Source organism: Quercus robur, chromosome 4 (genome assembly GCF_932294415.1).
Source record: "Quercus robur chromosome 4, dhQueRobu3.1, whole genome shotgun sequence".
Lineage (NCBI taxonomy): Eukaryota > Viridiplantae > Streptophyta > Magnoliopsida > Fagales > Fagaceae > Quercus > Quercus robur.
Window position 1 is genome coordinate 60,792,574 of NC_065537.1, and position 21,113 is coordinate 60,813,686.

The 21,113-nt window shown below is 35.6% G+C and overlaps 2 protein-coding genes across 3 annotated transcripts; one reads left to right on the forward strand and one right to left on the reverse strand.

Annotated features, from left to right (window-relative positions):
* Positions 1-493: 493 nt before the first annotated feature.
* On the forward strand, positions 494-3,685 carry LOC126723213 (cytochrome P450 81E8-like). The gene is made up of 2 exons (XM_050426529.1): positions 494-1,622; positions 2,892-3,685. Exons 1-2 carry the CDS (start codon positions 732-734, stop codon positions 3,516-3,518), a joined length of 1,518 nt encoding a protein of 505 aa, XP_050282486.1. The 5' UTR covers positions 494-731; the 3' UTR covers positions 3,519-3,685.
* A 3,019-nt stretch (positions 3,686-6,704) lies between these two features.
* On the reverse strand, positions 6,705-20,736 carry LOC126723214 (cytochrome P450 81E8-like). 2 transcript variants are annotated; one of them, XM_050426531.1, is made up of 3 exons: positions 20,283-20,733; positions 8,383-8,872; positions 6,705-7,557 (listed from the first exon to the last, which is right to left on the reverse strand). In XM_050426531.1, exons 1-3 carry the CDS (start codon positions 20,678-20,680, stop codon positions 6,931-6,933), a joined length of 1,515 nt encoding a protein of 504 aa, XP_050282488.1. In that variant the 5' UTR covers positions 20,681-20,733; the 3' UTR covers positions 6,705-6,930. The 2 variants fall into 2 exon arrangements, with proteins under 2 accessions (XP_050282488.1, XP_050282487.1); XM_050426530.1 differs by lacking the exons at positions 6,705-7,557; positions 8,383-8,872 and adding an exon at positions 18,187-18,963 and having other exon boundaries at positions 19,793-20,736.
* Between the last annotated feature and the right edge of the window lie 377 nt (positions 20,737-21,113).

Consider the following 21,113-nt stretch of genomic DNA (forward strand, 5'->3'; position numbering starts at 1 on the left):
AGATAGATTGTCCATTTTATAGTTGATTTGGGTAGCTATTGTACATAATTGAAGATGATTATTACCCATGTGTAATGGTTATCATATTGATGAGAGTTTAAGGTCGACAAGTAATGGTTGGCTTTTAATGTGTTGAATGTGCATGGACAGTTTTATTTTCTTCTTTTTTTTCTTTTTCTTTTTTTGATAGCTTACTAATGACGTAAGGTCATCCATTAAAATGTATTAATAGATGACCTTAGTGATTTTTCTGGAATCATCAAGATGCAACCATTCTCTTTCATCCTTTTTTGGATCACATGTTTAGTTAGGATTGTGTGCCACGCTAACTTGTTTAGAAGCCTTTCTTGAATCTTGACTTTTCACAATTTTGTCCGCCACATAAAATGTATTTGACAAAATAGTCTGTCTTTATGATTGCCCGAAGAGGCCAACATAGTGTTGTTCTCTTCCATTTCCTTCCTTTTTTTGGATCTCATATTTAGTTGGGATTATCTCAGCCACGCTATCTTCCAAAGAAAAGTTTGAATGTCTTTTTTGAATCCTGACTTTCACAATTTCCTCCCTCCTTTGCTGTCAATTAATTGGGCCAAGTCCAACATAGTGTTCTGTTCTACTCCCAGGAAGGTGTGCGTTTCAAAGAAGGTGTGCGTTTATAGAATACATTAACCCATATATAATCTTCCAACAGATTGTCACAGAGCATCATAACAACAAACAACAAATCAAACATGGAAGACATGTTGCCATTCTCATCCCTCTCTCTTCTTCTCCTCCTCCTTGCAGTAGCTTTCAAGTTCTTGCTTCAAACAAGAACAAAACACAAAAACCTCCCACCAAGCCCACCTTCTCTACCAATTCTAGGCCATCTCCATCTCATTAAGAAACCCCTCCATCGTACTTTCCATCACTTTTCACAAAAATATGGTAACATCTTCTCTTTGCAATTTGGGTCTCAACTCGTGGTCATTGTATCATCTCCATCTGCAGTTGAAGAATGCTTTACCAAAAACGACATCGTTTTAGCCAACCGTCCTCGCTTATTATCGAGCAAGCACATAGGCTACAACCACACCACCATGACAGCAGCTTCTTATGGAGACCATTGGCGCAACCTTCGCCGCATCAGTGCCTTAGAAATCTTCTCAACAAATCGTCTCAACATGTTTCTAGGCATCCGAAGAGATGAAGTGAAGCACTTGCTACGCAAACTGTCACGCAACTCGTGCCAAGGTTTTGCTAAGGTAGAGTTGAAATCTATGTTGTTGGAGCTGACATTTAACATCATAATGAGAATGGTGGCAGGGAAGAGATACTATGGGGAGGACGTGAAAGACGAGGAAGAAGCAAGGCAATTCAAGGGGATAATGAAAGAGATAGTAGAGGCAGGAGGAGCCTCAAATGCACAAGAGCTTGTGCCCTTGTTGCAGTGGATTGATCATGGGCGTTTGGAGAAAAGATTGAAGAAACTGGCCAACAAGACAGATGCTTTCTTGCAAGGTCTTATTGATGAGAAGAGGAGTAAGGAAGAGAAAGGGAACACTATGATTGATCATCTGCTTTCTTTGCAAAAATCACATCCCGAATACTACACGGATCAAATTATCAAAGGGCTTATTCTGGTATGTGTAGGTCATTTCTTCCTTGTTCAAACTTTTTTTTTTAAAAAAGAATTTCAACCTATGACGTCAGGTCTTAATGATAGTTTTTTATCATTTGATAAAAATACCAATCGGTTTTTGATGTATAGAAGGGAATTAAACATCAAATCTCTTATTTAACCATTAAAGATTTTACCAGTAGTTGAGCTAACTAAAACTCATTGTTTGAACTAAATGCTAATTAAAAAGCTGAAAACATCAATGCTCAGGATTTTTTAAAGAAGATGAAAATCTATTAGATTGATCAATTATAAGGGAAATTCTGTAATCAAATAATCAAATCCAGTTGTTTATTTGACAAGTTAGTATAAAATATGTAGAACACAAATTTGAAGTCAACACTCAACAGCAAGTCAACCTCGTAGTCTTGATTTCTAAGCAAGAAGTTGTTTATGTAATTATATTCTTCTCACTATCTCTTTTTTTTTTTTTTTTTTAAGAACAAAATTCTCTAGCAAGGTAGAGACTTGAGACTCTAATTTCATATATAACAGTATAGAGAATTATAATTTGTTTAAAATTTCAAATTTTGTGGTACTCATTAATCTTTAATCATATCATATTAATTTTTTATTTTTTTATTGTTCTTTTTCCCAAATATAAATTTGATTTTTACCATTTAAAGGTAAGCTAAAGCTGGGGTAAGTCTTTTGTCTAGTGCTCTTCCATACTCACCAGATGAAACGTTAGGCTAATACATGTCTTATCCCTATCTCTAAAGTTATCATAAAAGGCAAGATTTAGATACAGTACTTAGGTGCTATTTCTTAGATTCCAATTTTAAAATTCTATCATGTGGATTTTTTCTCATAAGATGAAAGTGCATTTTTTGGTTAAGTAGTCACATGACTAAATCTTAAGAGGAGAATATAAAGAACAACACCTAAAATATTATACATAAGTTTTGTCCTATCATAACACTACGTGTGCTATCTAGCATGACTATCTATTACATTGCAGCCCACTTGGTTGTGTCGATAGTGACATAGAAATTTGGAATGAACCCAAACAATATCTCAACCTTTTGACTCGGTGATATTTTATTAGAAGCCTTTGTCAGAATACCAACAATCAATTCGCAAAAATAAATATTAGCTATAAATCCATTTTTACTTTAGAATTCTTGGTGTGATTTTAAGAATCGCTAAAATAAATATAAGCTATCAATCCATTTTTTACTTTTAAATTCTTGTTGTGATTTTAAGAACTTATTGAATGTATAATAAGCAGGTCTTGTTAATTGCGGGGACTGACACATCAGCAGGGACGTTAGAGTGGGCAATGTCCAATTTGCTCAATCATTCGGAGGTGTTGAAGAAGGCTAGAATTGAGTTGGATAATCAAATTGGACAAGAAAAATTACTTAATGAACTGGATGTCTCTAAATTGCACTATCTACAGAATATAATCTCGGAGACTCTTAGATTGCATCCTGCAGCCCCATTACTTTTACCCCACATGTCCTCTGAAGATTGTACAATTGGAGGATATAATGTTCCGCGTGAGACAATGTTATTGGTTAATGTATGGGCCATACATAGGGACCCCAATATATGGCATGATGCAACTAGTTTTAAGCCTGAGAGGTTTGAAAATGGAGAGAGTGACGAGAACAAGTTAATGCCATTTGGACTGGGAAGGAGGGCTTGTCCCGGGGCAAGCCTTGCCCAACGTACAATGTGCTTGACATTGGGGTCATTAATTCAATGTTTTGAGTGGGAAAGGATTAGTGAGGAAGAAGTTGACATGGTTGAAGGTAACGGGCTCACCATGCCCAAGGCTGTGGCGTTGGAGGCCATGTGCAAAGCACGCCCAATTATAACTAAGGTTCTTTCTATGTCTGAGGATGAGTTTTGAGCAATGTTTTTGAGGTTTGCAAGAATAGCTTAGCTATATTTGCGAAGATTAATTTTATATTTTTTTTCTTTTTTGAGAAAGAAGATTAATTTAATATTAGTTACTTAGTAAATGCTATTGTGATAAGTACATTGTTAGTATTTATATTGTATTATTGTATTTGTACCTTTTTAACTTTTTTTTTTAAATTTATTTATAATTTTTAGCTTATCCTATATAATAATTTATATTAACTTTATAGGTACAAGGAATGAGAAAGGTTTTGGAAGATTAACATATTTGATCCTGGCCTGAAAAAGTTATTGATCGACTATGGCCCTATTAATAAATGATAGAAAGGGTTTATAAGCTCTAGCCATGTAAGCCCACACCTATGTAGAATAGATCATTCAATATCTACTACATGAACCCAATTTTGACCTATTGGTGCTAGTAAGGGCTGCAATAATAATGATTTGAATCTATGGTGTCCATTCCATAAAATTCATACCCATTTTTAACCTATTGGTCCTAGTAATGTCCGCAATAATAATGATTTGAATCTATGGCGTCCATTCCATAAAATTCATTGCTTAATAGAAGTTTATATTAATGTTAATTTGAATTTTTACGTTTGGTTCAAATAAAAACTTAAATGAAGATGATTTTAACTGTTGTTGTCTTGTTTATCGATTCCACATTTTTTATAGTTATTTTCCTTAATAGTTAGTGGACATTTTAAAATATGTAGGTAATGATATTTAATATCATATTATCATATATCCACACTCTTCCATTTGGCAAACTAATAAGGGAAATTTGGAAAAACCTTTTTGCATTTGAACAGGATATATAATTAGATTGCCACTAAATGATTCTAGGCAATCACATTCCTCAAGATTAAAATTTGTATTTTCTTCTCACCATTCTTTTAATTGGTATTGGCAACACTATAAGGTTTTTTGCCTGCCAGTCAACCATGGATAACATGCTTTCATGCCCAATGCACTGTGTAGGTTGCCCACTTGCAAAGCTCATAGCCTTTAAGCTTTGTTGGACATAACCATTAGCTTCAATGCTGATCCTTTCTTCATTCTGACCATGTTTGACCCTCTCATACACAATCACTTCAACCTTGTCTTTGCATTTCTCATTCCTACCTTGCTCAACAACTTGCTCATATTCTATCACTTCAACATTGTCTTCAAAATGTGGGCATTTCTGATGCTGTTGTTTATGGTGTCTCCATGAATTTTTTTATAAGTGAAAATAAGTACAGGAAACAGACCAAAATTCGTATATGAAAAGAAAATATATCAAAATACATAGCCAAGAGAAGAGTTCATGAACATTGCAAAACACATAGGTAGGGTGCAAGTGCCAACGGTTGGTAAAAAAACAATTTATTTTGTAACTAAATGAAAAAACAAATAAATTTTTTTTTTTTTTTTTTAAACATGAGTTACCTTGATTGGTTGGCTACCTTCTAGAAACATGACACCATTCATATATAGAGTACATATAGTATAGACAGTGGTTTTCTAATTCAAAGCGTATTTTCTTTAGATTAGATCATAAGAAGTTATTTCTCAAAAAAAAAAAAAAAAAAAAAAAAAAAAAGATCATAAGAAGTTTAATGGCTAGAATGGATGGTGAGTTCTTCAGACATGCGTCAGAGCCCATTAAGGCATTAATAGCATCAGTGTACACATAGGTATCATGGAAGAGTCAATTTAAGCAATTTTCTTCTTCTTTTTGGATATAGTACATACATCGGACAAATTTGTAGATCGGAATGGGAAAACAAGGATGCCCTGCGTAGATTCTTAAGGGAAGATGAGCGTTTTAGGTTTTTTATGTTTTAGTAGTAGCATATAATAACGTAGCGTGTCTATTTCTTTTTTTCTTTTTTTTTTAAAAAAAGGTAGTGGTGTTTTTCTTTTAATTATTATATAACTTTAAATTTTATTAACCAAAATAATTTAGACATCAATAAAAAAAAGGTAAGATATGTAAAAATTAAAGGGGACATATATAAAATGATGAAAAAGTATAAATCATGTTTTGGATTAGGTCTCACTTTTTTGATTTTGTCAATTAAAATTCCAAATTTATGAAATTGTTTCAATATAAGGTTTTTGTCCATCTCCATTATTCATTTCTATAATTCTAGGTGATAACAAAGCGTATTGCTATTGACGAAACTCAGCGTTTTACCTTGGGTTTGCTCATAAATCAATTTAATTAGTATCTATTGAAAAAAGAAGTCAGAGAGAAATGGCTTTGTTTGGAGAAAGAACATGATTATAAGAAAATAACAAAATTATTACGTAGGTGAAACCCAAAACAATTTCAACAGTTTACTCATTTTCACTACTTATCAGGGTTTATAATAACGTAGATGAATAACGGATACGAATAGTTGCTTCAAATTGAAATGATTTCATAAGTGTTGTCCTTTTATTGATAAATAAAAATATGAAACAATGTAAAAACTTTAATTGGGCTTATTAATAATATTTTTCTAAATTAAAAATAACCCCCTCATTCAAAATTCGATCCATGTATAATTATTATGCGTCAGTTGATATTCATCTGAATGACACAATATAGTGATACAACTGAAAATGATTGAAATTAGGAAATTAAGATCTTAGTCAATTGAAAATGTATTTTAAAATATAGGCAAATTACCATTTACACACCTGTGGTTTAGTCGAAATTTAAGTTGTTTACCTATGGTTTGAAATTTGACACTTTATCCACCTGAAATTAGCTTAATTAGATTTCTATAACCCATCTCTATTAAAAATAGAGCTAAATATGTAATTTTGCTCAACTTTTAAGTCTCTCTCCTCCAAAAACACAAAATACATAAAAATACAAGGTCAAATAAGATTAATATCCATTGGAACACTTGCATCATAGAATTTCAAACCACAAGTAGTTACTTACCTATGGTTTAAGTTGCCTATAGTTAACTTAAATTTTGGTCAAACCTCAGGTAGGTAAAATGTTAAATTTTAAATCACAGATAGACAACTTAAATTTCTGCCAAATCACAGGTAAGTAAGTTGTAATTTGCCAAAAAAGAAAAAAGAAAACAGCAAATGAATATGTTTATCCCATAAAAAGTTCAATTAAATGACATCATTTCCCGAATTTTTTTTATTTGAATACCCTATTAAATTAACAACTGTAAACAAGTTTACGATAATGTCACATAAAATAGTAGGAAAGCAAATATGCTAATATAAATTATTACATAGGGCAAGCTAAAAATAATACAAAAAAAGTTAAAAATATACAAATACAATAATACAATATAAATACTAGCAATGTACTTCTATAGTACAGTAACATTTACTAACTAATGTTAAATTAGTCTCTGCAAATATAGCTAAGCTATTCTTGCAAACCTCAAGAACATTGCTCAAAACTCATCCTCAGACGTAGAAAGTACCTTAGTTATAATTGGGCGAGCTCTGCACATGGCCTCCAATGCCACGGCTTTGGGCATGGTGACCCCATTACTTTCAACCATGTCAACTTCTTCCTCACTAATCTTTTCCCACTCAAAGCACTGAATTAATGACCCCAATGTCAAGCCTATTGTACGTTGGGCAAGGCTTGCCCCGGGACAAGCCCTCCTTCCTAGTCCAAATGGCATTAACTTGTTTACGTCACTCTCTCCATTTTCAAACCTCTCAGGCTTAAAACTAGTTGCGTCATGCCATATATTGGGGTCTCTATGTATGGCCCATGCATTAACCCATAACATTGTCTCACGAGGAACATTATATCCTCCAATTGTACAATCTTCAGAGGACATGTGGGGTAAAAGCAATGGGGCTGCAGGATACAATCTAAGAGTCTCCAAGATTATATTTTGTAGATAGTGCAATTTAGAGACATCCGGTTCATTGAGTAATTTTTCTTGTCCAATTTGATTATCCAACTCAACTCTAGCATTCTTCAACACTTGAGAATGATTGAGCAAATTGGACATTGCCCACTCTATCGTCACTGCTGATGTGCTGGTCCCAGCAATTAACAAGACCTGCTTATTATATATTCAATAAGTGCTTAAATCATGACAAGAATTTTTTTTTTTTTTTGAGAAGGAATCGCGACAAGAATTTAAAAGTAAAAAAATGGATTGATAACTTATATTTATTTTAGCGATTCTTAAAGTTACACCAAGAATTTTAAAGTAAAAATGGATTGATAGCTAATATTTATTTTTGTGAATTGATTACTGGTATGTTGACAAAGGATCCTAATAAAATATCACTGAGTTGAATTGACTGGTAGTTTTATGATAGCTTTAGAGATAGGGATAAGACATGTATTGGTCTAGTGTTTCGTCTGCAGAGTATGGAAGAGCACTAGACTAAAGACTTACCCCAACTTTAGCTTACCTCAAGATGGTAAAAATCAAATTTATATTTGGGAAAAGAACAATAAAAATTAAAATAATTAATATGATATGATTAAAGATTAATGAGTACCACAAAATTTGAAATTTTAACCGACTTATAACTCTCTATACTGTATATATGAAATCAGAGTCTCAAGTCTCAACCTTGCAAGAGAAACTTGTACTCAAAAAAATATAGAGATAGTGAGAAGAATATAACTACATAAACAACTTCTTGCTTAGAAATCAAGGCTACGTGGTTGACTTCAAATTCGTGTTATACATGTTTTATCCTAACTTGTCAAATAAACAACTGGGTCAGATTTGGTTATTTGATTACAAAATTTCCCTTGCAGTTGATCAATCCAATATATTTTCATTGTCTTTAAAAAATCTTGAGTATTGATGTTTTCAGCTTTTTAATTAGCATCTAGTTCAAACAAAGAAGAAATGACCTACACATACCAGTATAAGCCCTTTGATAATTTGATCGGTGTAGTATTCGGGCTGTGAATTTTGCAAAGAAAGCAGATGATCAATCATAGTGTTCCCCTTCTCTTCCTTACTCCTCTTCTCATCAATAAGACCTTGCAAGAAAGCATCTGTCTTGTTGGCCACTTTCATCAATCTTTTCTCCAAACGCCCATGATCAATCCATCGCAACAAGGGCACAAACTCTTGTGGATTTAAGACTCCTCCTGCCTCTGCTCTCTCTTCCATTATCCCCCTGAATTGCCTTGCTTCTTCCTCGCCTTTCACGTCCTCCCCATAGTATCTCTTCCCTGCCACCATTCTCATTATGATGTTATATGTCAGCTCCAACAACATAGATTTCAACTCTACCTTAGCAAAACCTTGGCACGAGTTCCGTGACAGTTTGCGTAGCAAGTGCTTCACTTCATCTCTTCGGATGCCTAGAAACATGTTGAGACGATTTGTTGAGAAGATTTCTAAGGTACTGATGCGGCGAAGGTTGCGCCAATGGTCTCCATAAGAAGCTGTTGACATGACGGTGTGGTTGTAGCCGAAGTGCTTGCTCAGTAATAAGCGAGGACGGTTGGCTAAAACGATGTCGTTTTTGGTAAAGCATTCTTCAACTGCAGATGGGGATGATACAATGACCACAAGTTGAGACCCAAGTTGCAGAGAGAAGATGTTACCATATTTTTGTGAAAAGTGGTGGAAAGTACGATGGAGGGGTTTCTTAATGAGATGGAGATGGCCTAGAATTGGTAGAGAAGGTGGGCTTGGTGGGAGGTGTTTGTGTTTTGTTCTTGTTTGAAGCAAGAACTTGAAAGCTACTGCAAGGAGGAGAAGAAGAGAGAGGGATGAGTATAGCAGCATGTCTTCCATGTTTGATTTGTTGTTTTTTGATATGATGCTTTGTGACAATCTGTTGGAAGATTATATGGATTAATGTATTCTATAAACGCACACCTTCTTTGGCCTAGTTGTCATTTTCTTTTGGACTGGTTCTATAAACCACACCTTCTTGGGAGTAGAATATGTTGGCCTCTTGTGGAAACCATACAGACAAACTTTTGTCCAATACATTTTATGTGTCGATAGATAAAATTGTGAAAAGTCAAGATCCAAGAAAAACTTTTTAAACTACTTAAAAAAGTAAACACCTACCCCAAATCTTTTACTTCTTTCTTTGGGTTTGGTTGAGAGCGGGTCAACAAGGGAACAAGTACTTAAATACGACAAAACACTACAGCATGTAACTTTTTTTTTTTTTTTCTTGGAACTGAAAATTCTGATTCATCAGAAACTAAATAGTAAATACTGAATAGCCCAACAGTAACTAAATATTGAACAACTTCGCCTTTATTTGACTTTGTGGTTTGTCATTTTGTGTATTGTTAATGTTTTTTTGCAGTGCTGGTTAACATTTTCTTAATGTGAATCTACTTAATAAAAAAATTAGATAAATGAAAGAAAAAGACATGAAAATAGCATCACAATTTATTTTAATGTTTTTTTTTTCTTTCTCTATGAAGTTGGCTCCAAAGCTTATAAAGCTAAAAAAAAATGACATAAAGTTGCAAATATATATATATATATATATATAAAGTTTAAAAAAGTTGTATTTATATTTCTCAAAAAAAAAAAAACTTCACCCACCTACTATCCTTTGACTTATGACTTAGTGCATTCAAATTTCAAAATTCTATCACATCCTATTTTACCATCCTAAAAAACTACTTTATCAATTATATCATACCACTTTACAATATTCTTAACATCTCAACTTTTATTTTACAATACAACACATTAAAATAATATATGCAAAATACCAACTTATGCAAAATACCAACTATTGCAAAATGTTTTTTTTTAGCATATAAAATAATATTTTGCATATAATATATATAATATTTTTAGCATATAAAATAATACCAACTATTGCAAAACATATACCAACTATTGCAAAAACATGTTCATAAAAGACTACAAAATACAATCTATATGCAAAATATATGGGCTAATACTGACTCAAGCATCAGAGGCTTCCCCATTAATGCTCTTCAATTAGCTTTTTATATTCTTGCAGATTTTCAAAGCCCGTCGCCCGTTAAAAGCTCAAGATTGGATGAGTGACTTATCTGGTGATTTTTGGTTTCATCAATTTGGTGTTGTTGATGGGGAAAGTTTAGCCATCACCATCAAACACACAACCATCACCAATACCACCATCACCATCAAACCCAAAACCCATCACCACCGTCACCCAACCATCACCACAAGCCTTCACAAGACCCAAGTCAAATAAAAAAAATCATTGCAAAACATATCTAAAAAACCTCATCACCCAAATATAAAGAAAAACCCAAAATCTAAAATCATATTAAAAAAAAACCCCAAATTTGAATCTGAGTGTGAGAGTGGACAACGTGGAGGTCGGAGGCATGGCGAGGCAAGGTCAGCGATGGGATAGCTGGTGGCATGTTTGAGAGTGAGAGAGGAAGAGAGAGAATGAGAGATAAAGGACTGAGAGAAAGGGAGAGCAGATGCTTGTGAGAAGAGAATAAAAAAGTTTTTTTTTTTTTTAGCATTTATGTCGGTACTGTTCCAAATTTAGAATGGTACTGTTCATCCATGCCAAATTGTTTGGCATTTAGAATGGTACTGTAGTGACCCAAAGGGGGGGGGGGGTCTTGCATTCCATAGAATCTCATATCATCTAGGAAAGCACATGAGAATGTTTTTATAAGGAATGACCTCCCTTTAATGTGTAAAGACCTTTTCCCCCACTGCTGTGTGCTTTGGAGGAGAATAAAATCGTGAGGGATATGAGGCCCCAAAGCGGACAATATCTACACAGGTGGGGTGAGGTAGTTACATATCAGAGCCATGTCCTAGTTAGAAGTGTGGGCTCCACACTTGAAGATGCGTGTGCCCGTAAGGGGGGTGAATTGTAGTGACCCAAAAAGATGGGGGTCTTGCATTCCATGGAATTCCAAATCACTTAGGAAAGCACATGAGAATGTGTTTATAAGGAATGACCTCCCTTCAATGTGAAGAGGCAATTTCCCCCACTGCTGTGTGCTTTGGGAGAGAACAAAACCGTTAGGGGCATAGGCCTCAAAGTGGACAATATCTACACAAACCATCAGCTTTCTCAATGAGCTCATCAATTGGGAGAGCAACAACTGCCTCATCCCTACTATCACCAAGCAGAGATGAAGAAGGGTACATGTTTGTGCCCATACCAAGCCGTCTTCCTGTTTCCTTAGCAACTGCGAGTTGGTCACTTGCAGGGGTTATAAAAGGATAAATCACTGCTGATGCATTTTGGTTTTGTTGTTGTTAAATAGCAAGTCTAATTGTGTTCATAATATCTAATTTTCATACTTGATTAATCATCTTTGAAAACAGAAGCATGTAATCTTCACATGTAGAACAACTTACCAATACCTAGAAAATATCACCAGATATATCAATTATTCTCTCTTTCCCTCTCTACCAACCCTTGATCCCTTAACCTTTAGCTGATTTTGTTGAAAAAATACACTAACACGGTACCACTAACGCCATGAGAAGGCCAGTTGCATTATTTCAGTTTTATTTGCCTGTAAGAACTGGACTATTCTGTTTTCTGTTTTCCATTATGTTTAACATCTCAATATTAATCTCAAAATTCACATCTCGACATCCAGTGTAGTCTATGAAAGAAAGCAAGCTTGAAGGTTTATCAATGGTGGATCAACAATGAAACAGAGAGAATGGAAATGAAGAACCAAAGAAAATCTTCTATTAAGCTTGCATAATAATAGTACATAAACCTGTAGCCACTATTTATACATTACAAATGGTAACTACTCTAGAAGGTTCTATCTAACCAACTCTAACAACACCTAATAGAAAATACAGCTGTACATTATAACAAAATATCTACATCCAAAAATATCTAGACTCTGGAAGCTTTGAGTGAAATAGAGTAAGGTCAGAATAGAAGGAAGAGCTTCTGATCAAACCGACGTGCGTGTGTCAACATAAAAACGGTGCCGTTTCTCATTTAATAAAACGCCACCGTTTTAAGTTTTGTTCTCTTTTAAACTGAAGTGACCGTTGGAGCTTTGGAACTTTCCTGTTGCTTCTTCTTAAGATCAGATTCAGTAACTCTACTTTCATCCCCCCTCAAAACCAAGGGGTCAATGGACACCATGGTTTTGGAACGCAAATAGAGAAACTGAGAAGAAGAAAGGCTCTTAGTAAAAATGTCAGCAAGCTGGTCACCGGTAGCAATATAACGAACCTGAAGATCCTTGCGAAGCACTTTCTCACATACAAAATGGAAATCAACCTCAACATGTTTGGTTCTTGCATGAAACACAGGATTGGAGGCAATAGCAAGAGCTGAGACGTTGTCACACCAAAGCTTGGGAGCAAAGGAAAGGTAGATGCCAAGATCCTTCAAAACTTGACGAATCCAACAAAGCTCCATGGCAATGGTGGCAAGAGCGCGATACTCTGACTCAGTGGAAGAACGAGAAACAGTGTCCTGTTTCTTAGCACACCAAGTAATGGGATTGAAACCAAGGTAAACCAAAAACCCAGTGGTGGAGCGATGATCAAAAGGGTCTCCAGCCCAATCTGAGTCTGAGAAGGCAGAGAGAGACAAAGGGCCATGTTGAAAGAAAATTCCCAAATTGGGAGTCCCATTAACATATCGCAGAATGCGTTTGTCAGCAATTAAATGAGTCTCATCTGGAGCAGACATAAATTGACAGACCTGATGCACAGCAAAACTAAGATCAGGCCTGGTAAAGGTCAAATAGTGTAGAGAGCCCACAATACTTCGATATTCATAAGGGTTAGCAAGCAAAGAGCTAGTGGCAGGAACCAATCTAAGGTTAGGTGCACAAGGTGTCTTGGCAGGCTTGACAGAAAGCATATTGTGTTTTTGAAGTAAATCATGGGCGTACTTGGATTGATTGAGAAAAATCCCCCTGGAAGTTCTTGTAATGTGCAAACCAAGGAAATAATGCAAATTACCAAGATCCTTAAGCTCAAATTCAGAACTCAATTGAAGAATGAGTGACTACAAGAAAGAGGGGTTGTTCCCAGTGAGCACAATGTCATCAACATAAACCAATAGGAAGACTAAGAACTCGCCATGCCTCAGGATGAAAAGAGAGGAGTCAGCCAAAGATGCTTGAAACCCCAAATGCAAAAGATGAGAAGAAACCTCTCAAACCAGGCCCTAGGTGCCTGTTTTAGACCATAGAGAGACTTTTTCAAGCGACACACATGATTGGGAAAAGCTGAATCCACATAGCCAGGGGGCTGAACCATATAGACTTCCTCCTTCAAAAAACCATGGAGAAAGGCATTTCGAACATCCAACTGTCTGAGAGGCCAATTGAATTGCACAGCAAGAGACAAAATGATTCTGACAGTGGGAGGCTTGATCACTGGACTAAAGGTTTCATCGAAGTCAATACCATATTGTTGATGAAACCGCTTAGCTACAAGTCTAGCCTTGTATCTGTTAATGCTGCCATCACTATTATGCTTTAATTTAAAGACCCACTTACAGCCCACAACATTCTGAGTTGGGGAAGGAGGCACCAAGACCCAAGTGCCTTGTCTAGTGAGAGCATCAAACTCTTCATCCATAGCAGAACACCATTGCCGATATTGAGCAGCAATTTTATAAGAAGGAGGCTCAGTGACTGTGTAATCAATAGAGGCAGCTTTGGATTTAGAAGAGACAAAGGCTTTAGGCTTGAAGATACCAACCTTAGACCTGGTGACCATAGGATGTATATTCTATGCAGATACTGAAGGTAAAGTCACATCAATAGAAGGCAATGACACAGGAATAGAATTAGGAACAATGGAACCTGTGGTAGGACAAATAGGGTCTATGAAAAGAGAAATAGAGTCTGTGGTAGGATTAATAGGGTTTGTAGTAGAAGGAGTAGAGTCTAAAGGTTGAGTGGCTGATGTGGATGAGTGGACAGGAGATAAGACAGGAGTAGTAGTATTATGAATAGGATTAACACCAAAAGAGGACTGAATGGGAGATTTCTGAGTAGGGAAGTGAGAAAGAAAGGATAACCAATGATCAATATAGGAAGAGGTAGATGGAGATGATGTATGAGAAGAAGAATTAGAGATTGAAGAGGAGGAGTTTAAGGATAGGAATTCAAATTCATTAAACAAAACATGCTTGGATATATAAATTCTTAGGGTGCATGGATCTAGACAAATATAACCTTTGGAGTGGGTAGGATAACCAAGAAAGATATACGGTTTGGTATGGGGTTGAAGTTTGTGCTTATTGTAAGGTCTGAGAAGAGGGAAGCATGTGCAACCAAATGTTCTAAGATGGAGTAAATCTGGTTTGGAATGAAACAACACTTCCCATGGAGATTTATTATGAAGTAAAGGTGTAGGAAGCCTATTGATAATGTGAGTGGCTGTGGAAACTACATAAGACCAATAGGACAAGGGCAAGCTAGAGTGTGAGAGCATGGTTAAAGAACACTCAACAAGGTGCCTATGTTTTCTTTCAACTGTGCCATTTTGTTGTGGAGTGTGAGGAGAAGTTGTTTGATGAAGAATTCCATGACTAGAACAGAAGTGATTAAAGGCAGAAGAGTTAAACTCACCCCCACCATCAGTTCTAAAAACCTTAAGAGAAGTGTTTAGTTGATTTTCAATATAAGCCTTGCAGTACTTAAAAATATCAAACACATTAGACTTATTTTTAAGAAGATAAACCCAAGTGAATTTGGAGTAATCATCAATGAAAACAAGGTAATATCTAAAATCATTGATGGACATGACAGGAGCTAGTCCCCATACATCACTGTGAACAAGTTCAAGAGGCTTAGAAGCAACAAAATCAGATTTATTGAAGGATAATTGATGCATTTTACAACTAAGGCAATGCTTACAATGACTTGCTGAGCATGGAGCAATGTTATTACAAACATCAATACAATGAAAAGAAGATAAAGCTATTCTAAGTACATTGTCACTAGGGTGACCTAGTCTGTGGTGCCATAGTAACCACTTATGTGACTTCTGTACATGAAAAGAAGTAGAAGAGGAATGGTGTGAAGGAGATGAAATGGACTGTGTTGAAGGAGAAGTAGATGAATGTGAGGACAGATGCTTGGTGAAGAGCTGTGGATAGATTGGGTAAACCCCATTCTCACTCAAGCCCTTGTAAAGGATTCTCCCCGTAGGAACATCCTGAATAGTGAGCTCATCAACATTAAAATGGCAAGAACAATTATTGTGTAAACAAAATTTGTGAACTGAAAGAAGGTTCATTGCTATTCTAGGAACATGAAGCACATCCCTAAGAATAAAATCATGAAATTTGGTAGAGAGAGAAGCATTACCAATGTGATTAATAGGAAGAGATTGACCATTGCCTACTGTGATCTGATCTGAACCTTTGTATTGTGACTGAACAAAAAGATTGTTGATGTTAGCGGTAAGGTGATCTGATGTACCTGAGTCTGCTAGCCAGGGATCTTGATTGTTGGTCAAAGCAGCATTTGAAGCTGAAGCCATTGCAGCTAGCTTGGTTAGTGGATTCTTGCCTTGATAGGCAAAATCCATCCTGTGATAGCAGTCAACAGCTATATGACCTGCCTTTCCACAAATCTAGCAGATAGGTCTTTCATTCTTGAAGGTTTGACCCCCAAACTGAGCCGTCTGAGTTGAATTGTAATTCTGTTGAGGCTGATGAGTGTAGAACTGATGCTGACCTCCACCAGTATTGTTGTTGAACCTTGCTCCACCTCTGCCTCGATTACCATTATTCCTTCCCCTTCCTCTATTAGAGCCACCACCATGATTGTGTGACTGAGGTTGATGATTGCTAGAATTCTTACTGCCAGAAGCAAACATAGCCAGAGAATGTGAAAAACTATCAAGATTCTCTGTCATAGCCTGTTCTTCACTTTGTAACATGATTGAAAGTTGTTCATAAGTGATTGGCTCACTTCTAGTGCGAATTGCTGAGCAAAAATGAGCAAAATCTTTAGGTAGACCTCGAAGAACAATACAAATAAGTTCTTCATTGTCCACAACTACTCCAACTGCAAGGAGTTTATCACGAGCTATCTTTATTTTCTGCAAGAAAGTGTTCACTGAATCTGAATCTTTCTTAAGACTTTGGAGCTCCAATTTCAGATTGAGAATGTTTGCTCTCGAGGTTGAAGTAAACCTCTGTTCTAGAGTATTCCACACTTCCCTTGAAGTGGTGATTCCAACCACAAGAGAGAAAACTTGTGGAGTAAGAGTGGAATTGATCAAAGAAAGAAGAGCTTTGTCTTTGATCTTCCAGGTTTGGAAATCTGGATTCACATTTGAGGTCAAATGTCCTTGAGTATCAAGAAGGAATTGACCAGGTTGAGAAGTAGAACCATCAATGTGCTCTACCAAAGAGTAAGCTTCTAGTATTGTGATCAACTGGTGCCTCCATGGAATATAGTTCGTATAATCAAGCTTGATTGACATCAAGTTTGACATGCTAGAAAGCAGTAACAGTGGTGAAGGTGGTAAAGGTGTTTGTGTAATGGTTTGTGCAGGTGATGGTGGTGTAGTATTTGTAGGAGTAGAAGAAGCCATGGATTCTGGCTTTGATACCATGAAAGAAAGCAAGCTCGAAGGTTTATCAATGGTGGATCAACAATGAAACAAAGAGAATGGAAATGAAGAACCAAAGAAAATCTTCTATTAAGCTTGCATAATAATAGTATGTAAACCTGTAGCCACTATTTATACATTACAAATGGTAACTACTCTAGAAGGTTCTATCTAACCAACTCTAACAACACCTAACAGAAAATAAAGTTGTACATTATAACAAAATATCTACATCCAAAAATATCTAGACTCTGGAAGCTTTGAGTGAAACAGAGTAAGGTCAGAATAGAAGAAGGAAGAGCTTCTGATCAAACCGATGTGCGTGTGTCAACATAAAAACGGTGCCATTTCTCATTTAATAAAACGCCACTGTTTTAAGTTTTGTTCTCTTTTAAACTGAAGTGACCGTTGGAGCTTTGGAACTTTCCTGTTGCTTCTTCTTAAGATCAGATTCAGTCTACAACTGATTCTATAATCAGAGACACTCATTGTGTGCTACAATGGTTGATTATAGAGAGATTAATTTGTTGACTGCATTTTGCAAGTAGGATTATGAATTTTAATATCTCAAAGGTCAAATAAAAAGGTTACAAAATTTGAAGAAAATGATAGGATACTATTTATAACACTAATATGAGGAAAAGAAACACAGTATTTTAACTAGTCTAGTAACCATGAGGTTAGATTGTAATTTTGCTCAACTTTTATGTCTCTCTCCTCCAAAAACACAAAATACATAAAAATACAAGATCAAATAAGATTAATATCCATCCGAACACTTGCATCATAAAATTTCAAACCACAAGTAGTTACTTACCTATGGTTTAAGTTGCCTATAGACAACTTAAATTTTGGTTAAACCTTAGGTAAGTAAAGTGTTAAATTTTAGATCACAGATAAACAACTTAAATTTCTGCCAAATCACAGGTAAGTAAGTTGTAATTTGCCCCAAAAAAAAAAAAAAATAGAAAACAGCAAATGAATATGTTTATCCCATAAAAAGTTCAATTAAATGACATCATTTCCCAAATTTTTTTATTTGAATACCCTATTAAATTAACAACTGTAAACAAGTTTACGATAATGTCACATAAAATAGTAGGAAAGAAAATATGCTAATATAAATTATTATATAGGGCAAGCTAAAAATAATAATAAAAAGTTAAAAATATACAAATACAATAATACAATATAAATACTAGCAATGTACTTATATATTACAATAACATTTACTAACTAATGTTAAATTAGTCTCTGCAAATATAGCTAAGCTATTCTTGCAAACCTCATGAACATTGCTCAAAACTCATCCTCAGACATAGAAAGAACCTTAGTTATAATTGGGCGAGCTCTGCACATGGCCTCCAATGCCACGACTTTGGGCATGATGTTCCCATTACCTTCAACCATGTCAACTTCTTCCTCACTAATCTTTTTCCACTCAAAGCACTGAATTAATGACCCCAGTGTCAAGCCTATTGTACGTTGGGCAAGGCTTGCCCCAGGACAAGCCCTCCTTCCCAGTCCAAATGGCATCAACTTGTTTACGTCACTCTCTCCATTTTCAAACCTCTCAGGCTTAAAACTAGTTGCATCATGCCATATATTGGGGTCTCTATGTATGGCCCATGCATTAACCAATAACATTGTATCACGTGGAACGTTATATCCTCCAATTGTACAATCTTCAGAGGACATGTGGGGTAAAAGCAATGGGGCTGCAGGATACAATCTAAGAGTCTCCAAGATTATATTTTGTAGATAGTGCAATTTAGAGACATCCGGTTCATTGAGTAATTTTTCTTGTCCAATTTGATTATCCAACTCAACTCTAGCATTCTTCAACACTTGAGAATGATTGAGCAAATTGGACATTGCCCACTCTATTGTCACTGCTGATGTGCCAGTTCCAGCAATTAACAAGACCTGCTTATTATACATTCAATAAGTGCTTAAATAATGCAAGATTTTATTTTATTTTTTATTTTTTTTTTTGAGAAGGAATCACGACAAGAATTTAAAAGAATGGATTGATAACTTATATTTATTTTAGCGATTCTTAAAATTACACCAAGAATTTTAAAGTAAAAATGGATTGATAGCTAATATTTATTTTTGTGAATTGATTACTGGTATTTTGACAAAGGATCCTAATAAAATATCACTGAGTTGAATTGACTGGTAGTTTTATGATAGCTTTAGAGATAGGGATAAGACATGTATTGGTCTAGTGTTTCGTCTGCAGAGTATGGAAGAGCACTAGACAAAAGACTTATCCCAACTTTAGCTTACCTCAAGATGGTAAAAATCAAATTTATATTTGGGAAAAAGAACAATAAAAATTAAAATAATTAATATGATATGATTAAAGATTAATGAGTACCACAAAATTTGAAATTTTAACCGACTTATAACTCTCTATACTGTATATATGAAATCAGTCTCAAGTCTCAACCTTGCAAGAGAAACTTGTTCTCAAAAAAATATAGAGATAGTGAGAAGAATATAATTACATAAACAACTTCTTGCTTAGAAATCAAGACTACGAGGTTGACTTCAAATTCGTGTTATACATGTTTTATCCTAACTTGTCAAATAAACAACTGGGTCAGATTTGGTTATTTGATTACAAAATTTCCCTTATAGTTGATCAATCCAATATATTTTCATTGTCTTTAAAAAATCTTGAGTATTGATGTTTTCAGCTTTTTAATTAGCATCTAGTTCAAACAAAGCAGAAATGACCTACACATACCAGTATAAGCCCTTTGATAATTTGATCCGTGTAGTATTCGGGCTGTGAATTTTGCAAAGAAAGCAGATGATCAATCATAGTGTTCCCCTTCTCTTCCTTACTCCTCTTCTCATCAATAAGACCTTGCAAGAAAGCATCTGTCTTGTTGGCCAATTTCATCAATCTTTTCTCCAAACGCCCATGATCAATCCATCGCAACAAGGGCACAAACTCTTGTGGATTTGAGACTCCTCCTGCCTCTGCCATCTCTTTCATTATCCCCCTGAATTGCCTTGCTTCTTCCTCGCCTTTCACGTCCTCCCCATAGTATCTCTTCCCTGCTACCATTCTCATTATGATGTTATATGTCAGCTCCAACAACATAGATTTCAACTCTACCTTAGCAAAACCATGGCACGAGTTCCGTGACAGTTTGCGTAGCAAGTGCTTCACTTCATCTCTTCGGATGCCTAGAAACATGTTGAGACGATTTGTTGAGAAGATTTCTAAGGTACTGATGCGGCGAAGGTTGCGCCAATGGTCTCCATAAGAAGCTGTTGACACGGCGGTGTGGTTGTAGCCTAAGTGCTTGCTCAGTAATAAGCGAGGACGGTTGGCTAAAACGATGTCGTTTTTTGTAAAGCATTCTTCAACCGCAGATGGAGATGATACAATGACCACAAGTTGAGACCCAAGTTGCAGAGAGAAGATGTTACCATATTTTTGTGAAAAGTGGTGGAAAGTACGATGGAGGGGTTTCTTAATGAGATGGAGATGGCCTAGAATTGGTAGAGAAGGTGGGCTTGGTGGTAGGTGTTTGTGTTTTGTTCTTGTTTGAAGCAAGAACTTGAAAGCTACTGCAAGGAGGAGAAGAAGAGAGAGGGATGAGTATAGCAACATGTCTTCCATGTTTGATTTGTTTTTTTTTGATATGATGCTTTGTGACAATCTGTTGGAAGATAATATGGATTAATGTATTCTATAAACGCACACCTTCTTTGGCCTAGTTCTCATTTTCTTTTGGACCGGTTCTGTAAACCACACCTGCTTGGGAGTAGAATATGTTGGCCTCTTGTGGCAACCATACAGACAAACTTTTGTCCAATACATTTTATGTGTCGGCAGATAAAATTGTGAAAAGTCAAGATCCAAGAAAGACTTTTCAAACTACTTAAAACTTAAAAAGTAAACACCAACCCCAAATCTTTCACTTCTTTCTTTGGGTTTGTTTGAGAGCGGGCCAACAAGGGAACAAGTACTTAACTACGACAAAACACTACAGCATGTAACTGTTTTTTTTTTTTTTTTTTTTTTTTGAACTGAAAATTCTGATTCATCAGAA

Bases quoted from the DNA above. Each gene is read 5' to 3' on its own strand.
- LOC126723213 (XM_050426529.1), top strand. From the start codon at position 732: ATGGAAGACATGTTGCCATTCTCATCCCTCTCTCTTCTTCTCCTCCTC. The intron at 1,623-2,891 runs GTATGTGTAGGT...TATAATAAGCAG, and splicing joins TTATCAAAGGGCTTATTCTG to GTCTTGTTAATTGCGGGGAC.
- LOC126723214 (XM_050426531.1), bottom strand. From the start codon at position 20,680: ATGGAAGACATGTTGCTATACTCATCCCTCTCTCTTCTTCTCCTCCTT. The intron at 8,873-20,282 runs CTTAGAAATCTT...CCGCATCAGTAC, and splicing joins AACCTTCGCCGCATCAGTAC to CTTAGAAATCTTCTCAACAA. The intron at 7,558-8,382 runs GTATGTGTAGGT...TATAATAAGCAG, and splicing joins TTATCAAAGGGCTTATACTG to GTCTTGTTAATTGCTGGGAC.